General features: G+C 34.5%; 1 protein-coding gene across 5 annotated transcripts in view; it reads right to left on the reverse strand.

The window, feature by feature from the left end:
- Positions 1–18,360, reverse strand: part of EXOC6 (exocyst complex component 6) — a 189,916-nt gene that overhangs the window by 104,846 nt on the left and 66,710 nt on the right. For all 5 annotated transcript variants that reach the window (XM_027529582.1, XM_027529584.1, XM_027529583.1 and 2 more), the window contains exons 8-14: positions 17,592–17,660; positions 15,852–15,935; positions 9,760–9,806; positions 9,519–9,639; positions 7,958–8,029; positions 2,965–3,062; positions 335–440 (exon numbers count right to left, since the gene is read on the reverse strand). In XM_027529582.1, coding sequence (XP_027385383.1) covers positions 335–440; positions 2,965–3,062; positions 7,958–8,029; positions 9,519–9,639; positions 9,760–9,806; positions 15,852–15,935; positions 17,592–17,660 — 597 coding nt within the window. The remainder of the gene's footprint in view (positions 1–334; positions 441–2,964; positions 3,063–7,957; positions 8,030–9,518; positions 9,640–9,759; positions 9,807–15,851; positions 15,936–17,591; positions 17,661–18,360) is intronic.

An 18,360-nucleotide genomic window follows, 5' to 3' on the forward strand; every position in this document is an offset into this window, starting at 1 on the left:
TTCCCTACAAAATTCTCTTATTCCTATAATCTACTCAACATGTTTAATTTGGAACCCACCCAACATTTGTAACACCTGCTCTGGGAATCCACCTAACATTTGGGACAACTGCTCCTAGTAGCCCCAGGAAAAGTCCCTTCTTAACCTCACCAAAATAACAGTAGTAGTAACATAATCTTTAAAAGTTAACAAAAACATAATTAATTTTCTCAAATAACACAACAGTAACAACAAAAGCCTCAAAAGAAGCTATTCTCACAATGTCAGGTTAATATAATGTATTACTGATTAATTTATTTTGAAGAAAATTCTTGAAGTAAGAACAAAGTTGTACCTTTTCAAGGTCTGGATCTTGAAAGGGAAATTTACTTATGATTGCTCTATATTCTTCTTCACTAACAATAGGGATGGGGCTATAATTATCTTCTTCAAAAATGTCCCTGTTAAGAAAGAAGACAGAATTGAAAATTTAATATTAGAAAATACACCAATAGAGTGCTATAGAACAATAAGAAAACCCAATAATTACAAAATAATTTTTTGTTTGTCAGTTAAGGGTATAAATAGGAAAACAGTGCCTAATCACTCAGAATTCTAAAATCCAGTATCAAATAAGTGTCTTTCAAAATTAACGTGTGATCCTCTTTCTACCTGTTTATTTTACATCCTTCAGTACTTCAATTCCTTAGAACAGTTCCCAACATGATATAGTCTGAATGAACTAACTACAACTAAAAATGAGTTGAAGAGTATCCCAGTCATATTTCTTAACAGGAACAACTCTCAAGTTCCATGTCTTTTGTGTTCTCTTTCCAACTAGATCATAAGCTCCTTGAAGATGAAAACAATGTCTTCCATTTGTCTGTCTCTCACAATGCTGTACTTAGAAAAGCAGCTTTTACACTTAGTAAGGCAGACACATTTACTACTCACCAAACATCTATGTGCTTTCCTTGCAAACAGGCAGTCATATGACTAGTTTCAGCCACTGGACTGTGAACACAAGCTACATGTGTTGCTTTAAGTCTAAAGCATTTATGAGCTAACTGTGTGATCCTCTGTCCCATGGTGACAGGAGAGACCCCCCCATGTCGAGAAAGTAGAATCACAGATGGCAAAAGCCTGAGTCGTGGACTACTAGACCCACTATAAACTTCTGTGTAAGTGAGAAATAAAATGCCTATGTTTATCCAATGAGATTTTGTGTACTTTTGTTAGTAGCTTAACTCAGCCTTACTAATATACCTGCTGTCCAATCAACTTCTTTATAATCAATAATTCAGTCTGATTAGTATTTCTTGAGCACCTATTATGTGCTAGTCTCTGGGCTAACTATAATGAAAACTCTCTACCCCCATGAAGATAAAAGCAAGATCTTTGTTCTCAAGCCTAATAGGAGAGAGAGATATGCAAACAGATTATGTTTATAATGATGTTATGCAGGCAATAAATGAGGTACAAGTTTCAGATATAGGACAAAGGAAAAAAGCAACTAACTTTAACAGACTAGGTGGGGGATATCTCATGAGAAGTTTTACAGAGAAGCTATGGGCTGTGTAGGGGTTTTACAGATAAAACGAAACACTTCTAATGAGATTATGGGAGAATAGCATTTCCAAAGGATGGACCATAACATGCAAAAACATAAGGCATGAAAAAGTACGACTGTGGGGAGGGGCTGAATAAAACCACAAGTATGCAGTATTACTGGAGTATAAAGTATGCAAGGGACATGGTTTAAAATAAGGCTGGGCAGGTGGACAAACTGAGACCCAGATTTTATCCTATAGGCAATGGAATATCATCTGAGGTTTTAGGCAGAGGAATATGATAGGAAGAATTTCACATAGTAGGAGGAAAAACAAAGAAAAAGACAATAATGAACAGAGAGAGGCCAGGTAGAAAGATTGAATGATCCAAATAAAGAGCGATGAGGATTTGAATTAAAGCTGTATTTGTGGAGGCAGAAAGGGAGTGGCAGAAACAGTTTTTAAGAAGTAGAATATATGGGACTTACAAACTAAATGAGGATTATGAGGGAAAGTATAATCCTAACGAATCTGTGGTTTCTAGATAAGGAAAATGGACAAATGATATATATCTCACCTCATCACAGACATCTGCAGAGGTAAGGAACATAAGAGAAGGATATGGTTTGGGCAGTACATAATGAATATCTAATTGATAAATGGCTCTGGCATCTTAATGAGAGGCTGGAAATAAGTCATGTACCTGTGGTGCAGCCATTGTGGAAAACAGAATAGAGGTTCCTCAAAATTATTTACCATATAATCCAGCAATTCCACTTCTGGGTATATGCCCAAAAGAACTGAAACAGGGACCCAAACAGATAACTGTTTGTCAGAGTTCACAGTGGCATTATTCATTAATTGTCAAAAGGTGAAAACAACCCAAATATCCATAAGTAGATGAATGGATAAATAAAACATGATACACACAATGGAGTATTATTTAGCCTTAAAAAAGGAATGATATTCTGACACATACTACTACACCATGGATAAACCTTGAAGACATTATGCTTAGTGAAATAAACCAGACCAAAAAAACCAAACAAATTCAGACACAAAACCCAAACAATGTACAAACTACTTATATAAAGTAACTAGAGTAGTCAAATTCAAAGACAAAGTAGAATGGTGATTTCCGGGATGAACCAGAAGAAAAAGAGGTTGGGAAGGACTGTTTAATTGGTACAGAGTTTCAGTTTAGGAAGATAAGAAAGTTCTGGAGATGAACAGTAGTGATGGTTTCAACAGTGTGAACATACTTACTGTCACTGAACTATACATACATAAAAGGTTAAATGGTCAATTTTAAGTTACACATACTTTACCACGATAAAAATATAATTATAAGCAATTTTATTGCTAAATGCAAAAACAATTACTTCATAATTTGGCAATTTTTTTCTTACATTAAGGTACCATGGCTTAGACTAACCTGAAAACTCCAGCCCATTTCTTAAGCAATGTTTCATTGTATTGATCTCTTATTTCAAATAAAAGGTCAAAAAGTCGATTCACTGGAAAACCATAACCCTAAAACACACACACACAAAGCAGATATACAAGTAAAATAATTAAAGATATTCATTTTTAAAAGTTCAGAATACTAGAGAACTGTTTGAAGTGATCACTATATCAAATTGTATGCCATCTCAATAGTATGAAAAAAAGATGTCCTTTTGCCTTTCTACTAAGTTGCACCAGTTAAAAAGAGTCTAGAAAGTTTTATGAAGCTGGAATTATTTTTCCATTTCTTCTCTCTCTTTTCAGTATGGATTACATTGTTAACCTTAAAAAGTATTACAAGTCAGAATTGAAGGAAAAGTTCAAGATCACTGATCCACATAACTGCGTCTTGGGAAGCAGTCTCTAAATAAGATAGAAGAAAAAAAGAGAATACATGCTGTCTGAAACACTGTACTTTCAATTCAACGCTGACTTTGTGGTACAGGGAAAAATGATCAAATAGACACTCCAAAATTTTATTCCTTTGCAACTCCAAATCCACTGAAATCAAAACCATATTAGGACCAAACATTTCTGCTCACATCAGAGTTGTCCCTCTTCCCCTTCAAGGCTCACCTCTTCATCTTTGGTCTTGATCCTATCTCTTCCTGAAGGAACTGCTCCATGGATCAGCTACTCACTCTATTGCATTTTTAACTTCCACTACCTCCTTTCTCTTCACTAAATAAACTTGCTAAATTGCCTCCCATCTTTAAAACAAGAACAACTAAAGGGAACAAAAAAGTCCTCCTACAATTTTCTGTGCCCTGCAGCTGCCTCCTCTGTCCTTCCCTAGCCAAACCTACTACAATCTAATTCCCACCCCTATTCCTTTGTTGAAACTGCTGTCAATAATATCACGGAGTATCTCCTAAATAATTCTATGATCTCTCATTCTATCTTACTTCTGTCTCTTCTGCTTTTAACACCACTCTCTCTTTGTTCTCCTTTTATCTATGAGAAATCCTTCTGGATTCTTTTTCCTTCTATCTCCATCCTTCAATTTTTTCTTCTAGCTCTCTAGGGCAATTTCAAGTCAATTGACTTCAAACACACGTTCACTGACTATTCTCAATCTGTATCTCTAGCTAGACCTCTATAAATTCTAAATATTTAATTCCAACAGCTATTAGACATCTCCAGTCCACCAACAAGCACATTAAACTCATATCTTCCTACTAAACCAAGTGTTCTTCCTACTTCCTATTCCTGTTAATAGTTCTATCATCAATCCAATTTCTCAGGAAAGAAAACTAAATGTCATCTGCTACTGCTGCTGCTGCTAAGTCGCTTCAGTCGTGTCTGACTCTGTGCGACCCCAGAGACGGCAGCCCACCAGGCTCCTCTGTCCCTGGGATTCTCCAGGCAAGAACACTGGAGTGGTTGCCATTTCCTTCTCCAATGCATGAAAGTGAAAAGTGAAAGTGAAGTCGCTCAGTTGTTTAAATGCCCCCAAAACAAATATCTAACCACTCATCAGATTCTTTTGATTATACTCCTTTACAAATTTCATTCAAACCTATCATTTTTCTCCATCATCTACTACCTTTCTTTCTTCAGAAATCTTTCCAGTACCACTGTTTTATTTTAGGTCCTTAACATCCCCTGCCTAGATCACTGTAAAAGCTTTCTAAACTGAAATTCCAACCATCTGTCTCTCTCAACTCACTCTATTGCCAATTCATAAAATTATCATCTAAAAGTGCAAAGCTGATCATACCATTCCCCTAGAGGAGGCTTACTAAAGCCTCACAAAACATGCCACAATCTGGCTAAAACTACCTAATCAGTTTTTATTACCACTCTCTACCCTTCTTTGCTTACATTTAAACATTACAATTTCTAACATCACAAAGCTGGTCAGCCAGTTTCATGCCCATCACACTATTTGTTGTTGTCATTCAGTTGCCAAGTCCTGTCCTACTCTTCGTGACCCTATGGACTGCAGCACACCAGGCTTCCCTATCCTTCACCATCTCTCGGAGTTTGCCGAAGTTCATGTCCACTGAATCAGTGATGTCATCCAACCATCTCATTCCCTGTCGCCCTCTTCTCCTTCTGCCTTCAATCCTTCCCAGCATCAGGGTCTTTTCCAATGAGTCAGCTGTTTGCATCAGGGGGCCAAAGTACACCATACTATACTATGGTGAGACAGTATAGTCAGTTACCTATAACTGACACACGCTATTTGCCTGTCATTAATGCCTCTTCCTTCATATCTACTTGCTGAACTCACATTTCCTTCAAAATCCAGCTCACATTTCAACTTTCCATATAACCCTTCCCAACTCCTGGAATCAAAGTTATCATTCTATCTTCCAAGAACCCAAAGTTCTTTAATATATTACTAAATTAGTATGTCTTATTATACATCTTATTTGTTTACAACTGAATTTCTTAAATCCAAGAATCTTTATGTCCCTATTGTTATACTGATTTATATATCTATATTATCTAGCTGTTAGCACATAGCAGGTGCTCAAAAAAGGTTAATGAATGAATTGATAAATGCTTGCTTTTCATTTGCTTAATAGGCAATAAGCAGAACTATGAACATGCTATGTTGTGTTTTGATTTTTCACTTTATTGTTTAGTTAGCTTTGTTTTAGGTGATGAAATAGTAACATTTTAAAAAGAAAAATTCCCTTAGGATGGTAAAGTACCAATTTTTAAAATGAACTATTGTGCAATATGCTTTAAGATTAATTAGAAAAGATCATTCTTAATTCTCTCAACTTTTCAATTACTAAGTACAACTTAAAAAGCCAGCATTTATTTAATTCAATGTAAGATCTACCTAATAATCAGCTTGTCAATTTACAGCAAAATGAAAATATGGCACGATTTCTAAATAAGCAAGAACTGATTTGTTTTCCTCAACTTTATTTCAAAGCAGTAAGATCAGAAAGGTATATTTACAATCCATCAATGTTACTTTTTTAATGCCTCTGTAACCTGAATATTGCCTACTACTCTTTGATTCTCTGCAGAGTTCCTTGGAACCATACCAAATACTTAATCTAAAACCGAAATCTACAGTTGTACTCAAAATGCCAATTCAAGAACAGTCTGTACGGTTTTTAAAAGAGAGATAAAGAGTTTACACCAGAATATAAATCAATGCTGCTACTGATATCAATCAATGCTGCTATTGTTATCAAAAACAAAAACCAACTGAGCTAAATTTTGTACTTTAGTGACGTAGTTGATCTACATTCTGACAGAAATTTCTTTTCATTATTGATCCATAACAAACAATTTGTTGACCTGGGGTCCCCAGACCATATTTTGAGTAGCAATGCTTTGAGTAAATAAGGACAGCAAAACTCCAAGTTACTTAAAAATAGTCCCCAAATATTAAGGCAGTCTTTAATAAAATTACTAAAGTTTTTTTGCAGAGAGATCAGTATTACAGGTACATTAGTCACAAAATTTATGAAAGAAAAAAAGTCCCAAATTATTCTGGTTTTATAAGCTGTAAAAACTAATGAAGATATAAGGCAATAAAATAATTTACTAAATGAGCTTGTGATATTATCTCCTTAGGTTTAAGAATAAAATAGATAAAATAATAAAAAATATTATTCTAGGATGGACTCCTGTGATAAAACAAATAGTTTAGCATTTCCTAAAAGTAAAGGTCACTCAGTTGTATCCAACTCTTTGCGACCCCATGGATTATACAGTCCATGGAATTCTCCAGGACAGCATACTGGAGTGGGTAGCCTTTCCCTTCTCCATGGGGATCTTCCTAACCCAGGGATCGAACCCAAGTCTCCCACATTACAGGCAGATTCTTTACCAACTAAGGCACAAGGGAAGCCCCAGCATTTCCTAAAGCACTTTATATGAACCTCTACATCGAAAAGATACTCTAAGGGAAAAAAAAGATTTAAGAGTCAGATATGTTGGGAAAATGCTACATAATCACCTTACCTTTGGAAATGTATGCTATAAACTTGCTTCTAGCAGAAAAATCTCTTTTACTTCACTCCGCATTTTCTAAACATTTTTGACCATACAACTAGTATCACACTTTGGAAAACGTTGGTCTATATTTCACAAAAAGTTATTCCAGCTGTAACAATCCCATAAATTTAAGCATGGTTGAAAACTTATCAACCAATCAAACATCTATCAATCAATCAAACATCAAAAATCCCATAAGTTTAAGCATGAAAACTTAATCAATTCATTATTATCTGTGATCAAAAATGAGGGACAAGTTCAAAACTTTGATATTGATAACCACAAAGACAATGAGTTTTCAGACAATTCAGTTTTAATCTTATGTTAAAAAGAAAAAAACTCCAAAATGCAAAGTAAAGTGATCTGCTTACAGTCATAGCACACTTGAAATTAGGAAGAAAATGAGTACATACAGCTTTCAAACTAGCGTTTATTTTCATATACCGCATCACATTTAAAACTCAAAACAATTCTGAAAACTAGTAATTAATAAATTCACTTTCACAAATGAGGATCTGAAGTTCAGAAAACGTGTAAGCATACAATTAGTCAACAGCAAAAGCTGAACATAAACTCGGGTCTTTGTGATTCCACAGCTCACGTTCACTCTCCTCAGGCAGAACTTTAATATTCTAATTTCTAGTTCAGGGTTTTTCCCATTACATTGCGTACTTTTTTTTAACTGCAAAAATACTATATCTACTCCAACAGAATGACCAATATTTTAAAAGATGGTAATATTCCCTGATCTCTGTCCAAGCTTCATAATCAGGAAAGCAGTAGTATGAAAAGTTCTAAATGATAGGAGAATATCAATACATAAGTAAACATTTGATTATTGCTAATTTACTACCATTAAGCCACAATACAAGAAATGAGTATGGTCTACACTATATTTTGAATAGTTTTATGTGCTCAAATAGCCATTAACTGAATATCAGATTATCACCCACCTGTAGAGTATCTGCAAATATTACAATGAGATTCTTCAGCTCCAGAACAAGATCAGGATCGGTGCAATAAGACTGGGAGAATGAAGGGTAAGTGGGGGTAGAAACACAAACAAACACACATACACACACACCAGAGTCACTTGGTTAAAAATTAAGAAATAAAACTTGAAAATTTTTCCTTAAATTTGCTTGACTTACAATAAATTTCAAGTCTTGATTATCAGATTCACATTTGACTTCCTCTATTCACTAAAAAATTATTAGGGAAAGATCATGACATGACAAACCACTTTAGGTACTATATGAAAAGAAATTTTCCTGAAATTTGCACACACTTACTTTGGTCAAAGCAATGATGCTTGTATTTCCAAAAAAGTCTTTAGATTTTAAAGAACTAGTTATTTCAAATTGAAAAAATGGTTTATATTTCTACTTTTCAATTATTTATTTATTCTATTATAAAAGAGATGCAATCAATTATATTTTTCTAAGTGACAATTTAAGTATTTTCTTAGTAATCCATCAAAGGAAAATAATTAATTTCAAAAGGATAGTGAAATTCACTCGTGCTCCCTTAATAGCATTTAGTAAGATTGTAAATATGATATATTGCATTTAATATAATACGATTTCATACACGATGTCATGAAATCAATAGGGAGCATACTACAATATTACATATTCTTAGCTGGTCAGAATATAAACCATGATAAAATATAATGTTCTTTATTATATATGATAGAAAAAGTTGTAGTTCATTGGACAAATAGTGTACCCAGAATCTATGTCCCTGACAAGTAAAAATAAAATGTATTTATAATCTAAGTATCACTTAAACTAATAATCTTTCTTCAAAATATTTTCAATCTCTATTCTCAATAACAAAATTTTAAATAATAGATTATAAAATTTTAAGTTTGGGGAGATTTTACTGAAGGCAAACTTCCAAAACTATCTTAAGAAAAAGTGCACACTAAGAAATTATTAATTTCATTAGTCCTTATAACATAATTTTTACTTCCACAAAAGGCATATTATAAAAATATTTTATCATTTTACCCTTCTTCATAAAAAAGTTTTCATTACCTAAAGATTCACTACTCCAAATGAGTTTAAATTTTGACAACTGCACATTATTTTTAGGACATTTATAAGTGTACTACTGCAAATAAGCTATAAACATTCAAGAACAAGTTCTATTGAGTTTTAATGGTGGAGTTTATTTTGGAAACAAAGAATGTGGAATGATAATTAAAAACCCTTTCTTCATGGTGCTTTTCAGTGATCTAATGAAGAGGTCAGTTGAGACTAATGAGAACAGCATAATTCTCCATCTTCTATAATGCTGGACTGAAAGTGTCTTCAGAAGCCCCAGTCAGTTGCAAAATCACAGCTCAATATTACCACACAAACAAAAGCCTAACATTACTGCCTCCAAATCTGACAATTTTCAAAAAAATGTAGAACTAATGAAGGTACAACTTTCTTTTGACACTATCCAATTCATAAGTTCTTGAAGTAACTGAATTAAAAATTTAGTAACATAAATTATCTAACTTACTGAATGAGCTCTAAGGACAGCAATTATCTTTGAGAGGGCCATGTTCCAAAGTTCATCAGTGTATGCCCTGGTTACTAATCCTTGGGTCACATGTAAAATGTGATCTTCCACCACAAAGAACCTAAAAACAGCAATTGCAAAATAACGAGTTGAAACAAAATTCAAACCTAAATAGAAAATAATTAGTTTTGACATTTAACACAGTATCAAAATAATATTTGTTGCCATATTAGATACATACCCTACAATTTGAGTGAAATATCTTCTATAGCCATCAACTGTTTCATGCTGTAAATGAAAAATAAAAATCAATTTAAAACAATAGATATCAGTAACATAAAAGTAGTTGCAAATCAGTACAACATTTGTTAACAAATACTTATTGAGAGTCTACTATAAGCATATATTTTAAGGCACAAGGGATACACTGGTAAATAACAAAAAGTCCTTACCCTCATGGAATTTGCATTCAAAAAGAGACAAAATAAGCAAATTAAAAAGTCAGAACCTTCATCTCAGTAAGCTAATTCAATCCACTATCATCTCTCACTAGTCCTATTACATCCTTCTCCTACCTAGCCTTCCAAGCTTTCAGGCTTGTTTCCTCAGTCTATTCTCCAGACAGCTGCCAGAACAATACTTTTCAAAATTAATCAAATAAATATATCGTTTCCTAAACACCTTCTAATGATTTTTTTATCTGATTCATAATAAAAGTCAAATTCCTCTGAAATGGTCTACAATTTCCTATTGTTCATAATTTTAACAAAAAGAAAATATTTGATTATTTGAATTTCGTAAGAGCTTATTACATAAAATATTTCAATTAAGTTCAAATATTGTATTTTATTTCATGAAAGTGATCAAAATTTTCAAACATCTGGATTTTTTTTCAGGGAGGAGGCTGTTATTACACTTTTGGCTTAAAAATACTATGATCAGGGAATAGAGTCTACATGACACAAAAGTTGGATATGTCTTGATACCTGCTTTATAACATAGTATGTTGTCACATTTTACAGTGCTCAATATGTACTCTTAAAAAGTGTTTTTACAGGTGTGAAACAGAATTCTTTTTTTTTTTTTTTTGGCTGTGCTGCATGGCTTCTGGGATCTTAGTTCCTCAATCAGGGATCAAACTGGGCCCATGGCAGTGAAAGTACTGAGTCTTAACCACCGGACCACCAGTCTATTCAGTTCAGTTCAGGTCAGTCACTCAGTCAGGTCCAACTCTTGGCGACCCCATGAACAGCAGCATGTCAGGCCTCCCTGTCCATCACCAACTCCCAGAGTTCACCCAAACTCGTGTCCATTGAGTCGGTGATGCCATCCAACCATCTCATCCTCTGTCATCCCCTTCGCCTCCTGCCCTTAATCTTTCCCAGCATCAGGGTCTTTTCAAATGAGTCACCTCTTAGCATGAGGTGGCCAAAGTACTGGAGCTTCAGCTTCAACATCAGTCCTTCCAATGAACACCCAGGCCTGATCTCCTTTAGGATGGACTAGTTGGATCTCCTTGTAGTCCAAGGGACTCTCAAGAGTCTTCTCCAACACCACAGTTCAAAAGCATCAATTCTTCTGCACTCAGCTTTCTTTTTTGTTTTTAATTTTATTTTTAAACTTTACATAATTGTGTTAGTTTTGCCAAATATCAAAATGAATCCGCCACAGGTATACATGTGTTCCCCATCCTGAACCCTCCTCCCTCCTTCCTCCCCATACCATCCCTCTGGGTCGTCCCAGTGCACTAGCCCTAAGCATCCAGTATCGTGCATCGAACCTGGACTGGCAACTCGTTTCTTACATGATATTTTACATGTTTCAGCTTTCTTTATAGTCCAACTCTCACATCCATACATGACCACTGGAAAAACCACAGCCTTCACTAGACGGCCCTTTGTAGACAAAGTAATGTCTCTGCTTTTGAATACGCTGTCTAGATTGGTCATAACTTTCCAAGGAGTAAGCGTCTTTTAATTTCATGGTTGCAATCACCATCTGCAGTGATTTTGGAGCCCAAAAAGATAAAGTCTGCCACTGTTTCCCCATCTATTTGTCATGAAGTGATGGGACCGGATGCCATGATCTTAGTTTCCTGAATGTTGAGCTTTAAGTCTATTAGATAAGCCTATTATTAAACATGTTCTGTATTCTTACTGCTATTCTGTCTAATGGCTTATAAGATACTGAAGCATCCACAATGCTTATGGATTTTTTAATTTACCCTTTTAGTTGCAGCAATTTTGCTTTAAATACTTTAAGTCAATGTTATCAAGTATTTATAGATTCAAATTAACATTTTTTATCAGCTCTAAGATGAATTTTTTATAACTTAAGCTTTTTAAATTATATTTAACTATATACTGTTTCTATTCTTCTAATTGTTACAGAAATTACATTATGCATACTTAAATAATCAAACTCTAAAATTAATTAATAATTTTATTCTTTTCTGGATAATTCCAAAACAGTTCAGTTTCAATAACTTCCTAATATTTACTCTATTCACCCTAATATTTATGCTATTGTTATTGTGCATTTTGACTCTATCTCGTTTTAAAGATAAGATTCTATCTTGTTTTAAATTCTATCCATAATACTGTATTAATATTATTTTCTATAGTCAACACAGGTTTATCCTCATATTTATACTTTCTTTGCTATTCATTTCTTTTAGAATCTCATTTTTTCCATTTGGCATCACTTTCTTTTTGACTACAGTCTTTTCTTTCCTTCTAAGGGTATCTCGGTAACAAATTCTCCTCCTCTTTGTCTGAAAATGTCTTTGTCCTTGTTCCACTGAATAGAGAATCTCGGGTAGAAAGTTGTTTTCCTTCAGCATTGAAAATACTCCACTGTCTTGTTTACTTGAAAATAACCTCTTCTCTCTGGGTATTTTTAAGGTCTTCTCTTATCTTTGTTTTTAAAGTTAAATTTATTGTTATAATTTACATAAAGCAAATTTTACATATGAGAGTCTAATGAGTTTCAACAAATATAGACATTTGTGAAACCACACCAAAATCAAGATAGAGAATATTTCTACCTCATAACAAAGTTCCCCTTATGCCCCTTTGTAGTGAATCACTCTGCCCAATCCCTAACCCTTCACCACTGATCCCATTCTATCTTATAGTTTTGCCTTTTCAAAAATGTCATATAACACAAATTACACTATATGTAATTTTTTTGTATCTGAATTTTTTCACTTCCAGTAATGCTTTTAAGATTTATCCATGTCAAGAGGATCCTGAGATACACCAAATATGGACTGTGAACCAGGCAAATCAAAATGACTGGCCAAAGGAAACCCAGAAGAAATGCCTGATATAAGTGATTTCAATTGCCACGAGACAGTGACTCAGGGACCCTCTCTGTGAGCTCACCTGTGTATCTGTCCACACATACTATACTCCTTTTCCTCCTAATAAACACTTTACTTGTTTAAAAAAAAAAAGGATTTATCCATGTTATTGCATGTATCAGTTCCCTTTCTACTGCTAAGTATATAACATTCCATTATGTAGAGATACAACAATTTGTTTATCTATTCACTACCTCATAGACATTTGAAATGTTTCTAGTTTCTGGTATTTATGAATAAAGTTACTATGTTGCTAAGTCGCGTCAGTCGTATCCGACTGTGCGACCCCACAGAAGGCAGCCCAACAGGCTCCCTCGTCCCTGGGATTCTCCAGGCAAGAACACTGGAGTGGGTTGCCATTTCCTTCTCCAATGCGTGAAAGTGAAAAGTGAAAGTGAAGTCACTCAAGCAGCCCAACAGGCTCCTCCGTCCATGGGATTCTCCAGGCAAGAGTACTGGAGTGGGAATAAGCCACTATGTAGATACATTTTCAATTCTTATGGGTAAAAACTTAGGAGTGGGATTTCTGGGTCATATGATAAGTATTTGCTTAACATTATAACAAACTGTCTAACTATTTTCCAAATAGTTACAATTGGTACAACAGTCATATCTATCAGAAGCCTATGAGAGTTCAAGTTGCTCTCTGTGATATTGTCTAGATAATTTCTTCAGGTCAACTAAGAGAATTCATCAACTGTTAAAAGTTGTTCACAAAATTTTTCATTTTGGCTCATATATCTTTACTAGGTGTTCTACTTGATTTTTTTCACATTTTTTTGGTAATTTCTTTATAGTTTATGGCTCCCTATTGAGAAGGGCAAGCTTTTCTTTCTTTAAATATAATACTGTTATTTTATATAAAATAGTGTTATTTTATATTCTATGCCTAATAACTCAAATATTGAAAGTCTTTAAATACAATTTATTTCTGTTGTCAATATTTCTAAAGATTCTCACTTGTTCAATAATTAGTTCTGAGTATGAGTTGTTAATTTTCCTATTGAAACTTTAACTGTGGATACTCTTAACTTGGTATGAAGGTTCAGAGAAGATCTGCATTTGCTTCTAACAGACACCTGGAGACAAGATCAAAATGGAACGACTTTAAATTTTCAGCCTGAGATTTTTTTGACGATCCAAGTAGAATGAAATTGGATTGCAAACACATGTTAAGAACTGCTTCTTATGAATTATTAGGGATTTTTTTCTTTGTTCACTCAGCACCAGGATTTGGGATAGGCAATTTTCTTTAGTATGTTTGGCAGAAGGACCTGAGAGATTTTGCAAGATGGCTTTCTCTCTAGGTCATTCCAATAATGAGCTATAATTCTTTGGAGTCTCAGCCTTGTAAAGGAGAGAATCTCTCATCACCTTCTTTGGGTGACTCTGGGCTTCTGCCTCTATACTTCTACATCCTTAAAACTCATGCTTTCCCATTTAGCAGATTCCCCTTAGGGAAAAAGCTACATTTAGTGCTTCATTGGGACTTTACCCCAGGGTTCAGTGGTAAAGAATCCGCCTGCAATACAGGAACCACAGGAAACGCAGATTCAATCCCTGGGTCTGGAAGATCCCCTGGAGGAGGGCATGGCAACCAACTCCAGTGTTCTTGCCTTGGAGAACCCCATGGACAGAGGAGCCTGGCAGGCTACAGTCCTTAGGGTCGCAAAGAGTCAGACATGACTGAAGTGACTTAGAACCCACGCACAGTGTTTCATTATGCCTGTCTGGATTTGTCTTCATTTAAGTTTTCCTATTTTGTTTATCAGAGAAGGCAATGGCACCCCACTCCAGTACTCTTGCCTGGAAAAACCCCATGGATGGAGGAGCCTGGTAGGCTGCAGTCCATGGGGTCGCTAAGAGTCGGGCACGACTGAGCAACTTCACTTTCACTTTTCACTTTCATGCACTGGAGAAGGAAATGGCAACCCACTCCAGTGTTCTTGCTTGGAGAATCCCAGGGACAGAGGAGCTTAGTGGGCTGCCATCTATATCTTACATTTAGGTGTACTGGGGTATAAGTTATATCAGTAAAGCTCTTTTTCATGTGCTGCTTCTATGAGCTTCCACAAATGTATCTAGTCACATACGTATCACCATAACCAACATATAGAACAGTTTCACATTGACTTAGTAGTTTTTTTACATTATGGATTATTTTATTTCATTTTTTCCTTATTTTTCTACAGCAAATATGTCACAATTTTATAGCCAAAAAATACATGTATTCTTAAGAATGACTGATAAAAATCCCACAAACATAGCCCCTCCAGATTACTTATTTAGTCTCTGTCAGGACTATACTTTCCTATGTGATCCTCAGTGCATGTAAAAGAATTTAAGATTTAAAAAAAATGTTTTATCCAGCATCTTTAGTTGTTTTTTTCAGTAGACTACTTAATTAAGGTACTCAGTCTACCATTGAAGAAGGCAACGGCACCCCACTCCAGTACTCTTGCCTGGAAAATCCCATGGACGGAGGAGCTTGGTAAGCTGCAGTCCATGGGGTCGCTAAGAGTCGGACACGACTGAGTGACTTTACTTTCACTTTTCACTTTCATGCACTGGAGAAGGAAATGGCAACCCACTCCAGTATTCTTGCCTGGGGAATCCCAGGGACAGAGGAGCCTAGTGGGCTGCCGTCTATGGGGTCGCACAGAGTCGGACACGACTGAAGCGACTTAGCAGCAGCAGCAGTCTACCATACTGTCAGAAACTAATTACCACTCCCTGACATTTCATATTTATTGACTTTTCTTATTTATTTATAGTCTGTCTTCCCTAATAGAATGTAAGCTCATGAGAGAAGGGACTCATCCATTTGAACTACTGTAATCTTCACACCTAAACCAATTACTGGAAGTGGTAGGTGTTCAATAAATATTTTCAGTGGAATCCATGCTCTGAAGAAATTAAAGGGGTTAAAAACTGACAACATAATCAATTCAAAATTTCCATATACTTACCATATTTGACTGGGGTTGCAATACCAGTCTTGCCTGTTTCTTTCTTTGTTTTCGGTAATAATTTTCAAATGTTTCCTCATCACCCTAAAATAAAATCAGTAGAGTAATAAAAACACACATAACACAAACACATTTCTAAACAGATAACTTCTTTATTCCGTAAGGGTCATTTTTCAGTTTCTAACAACTAGAATTAAAAGCGGAATGGTATTTCACATTGAATACCAAGAACAAGATTTTGGCATTATAGTTCATAGGCAGTTACCTTGTTTGGAGTCATGACAATTAAGAAAACTAAAGCCAAGTTCCCACTCCAGTATTCTTGCCTGGAGAATCCCATGGACGGAGGAGGCTGGAGAGGTACAGACCACAGGGTCGCAAAGAGTCGGACACGACTGAGTGACTTCACTCACTCAAAGCCAAATTCAAACAATTTGACAGTTGCCCAACTTATCACTTAGGCTTTATACATTTTTGACTGACCAAAGAAAATACGGCTGTCAGTGAAGGAAACTAAGTAGGAAAATTAGCTATCAAGTCTCAACTTCTGAACATGTTGTATAAGAACTACGCATATCTCACCACAGGACAATATATTGTTTCTAACATGGTTTACCATTAATCTGCATCCAATAACAGCCAGGTATACATTATTCTTAAGTTTATATGGAACATTCTCCAAGATAGAGCATTGTGATGCCATAAAGACAAGCCTCAATAAATTTAAAAGGACTAGAATCATATAAAATATGATCTCTGATTTAATCAATGGGATTAAATTAGGAATCAGTAACAGAAGAACTTTAGGGAAATTCACCAACATGAAGATTAAACTCCATCTTGGTGTTTAGTTATTTAAGCTAAATTAGTTATTTAACTCCATTAAATAACTAGTGGGTTAAAGAAGAAATCATAGGAAATTAGAAAATACTTTGAGATAAATGGAAACAAAAACACAATACATCAAAACTCAGAGACTGCAGCTAAATCAGAGGTTAGGAGGAAATTTACAGCTTTAAATGTCTACATTAAAAAAGAAGAGTAATTTCAATTAATATCTTAAACTTCTACCCACATGAAAGAAGTTGAACACAAAAGGCCACATATATGATGATTCCATTTATATGAAATACCCAGAATAGGCAAACTCACAGAGACAGAAAGTAAATTAGTGCTTGTTAGGGACTGAGGTGAGGGGAGAGTAAGGAGTGACTGCTAACACGTAAGGCATTTCCTTTTGTACTAATAAAATGTCCAGAAACTATTTGTAATGGTTGCACATCCATGTGAATATGCTAAAATCACTAAACTATATATCTTAGAAAGGTAAATGTTTTGGTATATGAATTATATTAAAATAAAAGGATAATTGTTCAACCAAAAATGAAAACAATGTAGTCTGGCATAACAAATACATAAGTAACATATTTAAAAGTAACTGTGATACAACTGTACAGAGCCAAGAAGGAAGAAATGGAAAGTTCTTTTAAGTATACATGAAAAGTATACTTCAAAGTACATCCTAAGTTAAAGAAAGAAGTAAATGCCTCACATGCAGTGGATACTTCACAAATAAACACTGCATGTAGATTTGCAGCTCAATGAACTTGTAGTCAGCCTTTAGAAAAGCAGGCCTAAAATGCATACATGTCTTTTTAATAATATAAGTATATGCACCCACATGTGGGCCCACACACACATGTATACAAACACATATACACGTATACAAAAGATACTTACCAGAACAGAATAAATATGCAAACATTGGTAAACAGGGGAAAAATCAACAAGATCTTGTACAGTTAAGACCTGAAAAAATAAAACAAATTTTTAAAATTATAGGTCAAACTACTAGTCTACTGTTGAATAATACAAAGTTAAAATTAGACAAGAAGATTCATAGATATCATGTTATAACATTTAGCAACCATAAAAAGCATATAATAGAAACACAATGCCTTTTTATTATGTTTTGGCACCTGTTCATACCTTATTCTTTATATATTTATCATCATTGTTGATTATTTTAGGTTATAGGTCAATAAAGCAGGGAACCTATATATCTTTAACATGCTTAATAGATTATCAGAAAACTGCCATGGATAACTAGATATATAACTACTTCTGAAGAAGACAGTGCACAAATGTACAACTTAGTTACAGGTGAAGCTCCTTCCCTTATGCATCACTTAGCATTATTTCATCAAATTTAAGATATTATCACTTTTATTTTATGGAACACTAAAAAAGGAAAAAACACTACCACTTGAAACTATAATATCATCAATTTTAAGATGTATCCTGATTCTGAGACGTTAATATTTTTAAAGTACACTTTACAATGAAAGAAACAAAGTAACATAAAGTTTCCCAAACTCGTGAAATAAACTCTTTTTAAAGGAACACGTTTCTAGTCTTACAAATCCTCTGAGTGAACTTAAATTATTTTTATTACAGTTATTTATTTGTGAAAATGAAAGAAATAAAATGTAGTAATAATTAAATAGAT

Source organism: Bos indicus x Bos taurus, chromosome 26, assembly GCF_003369695.1.
Source record: "Bos indicus x Bos taurus breed Angus x Brahman F1 hybrid chromosome 26, Bos_hybrid_MaternalHap_v2.0, whole genome shotgun sequence".
NCBI classification, from domain to species: domain Eukaryota; kingdom Metazoa; phylum Chordata; class Mammalia; order Artiodactyla; family Bovidae; genus Bos; species Bos indicus x Bos taurus.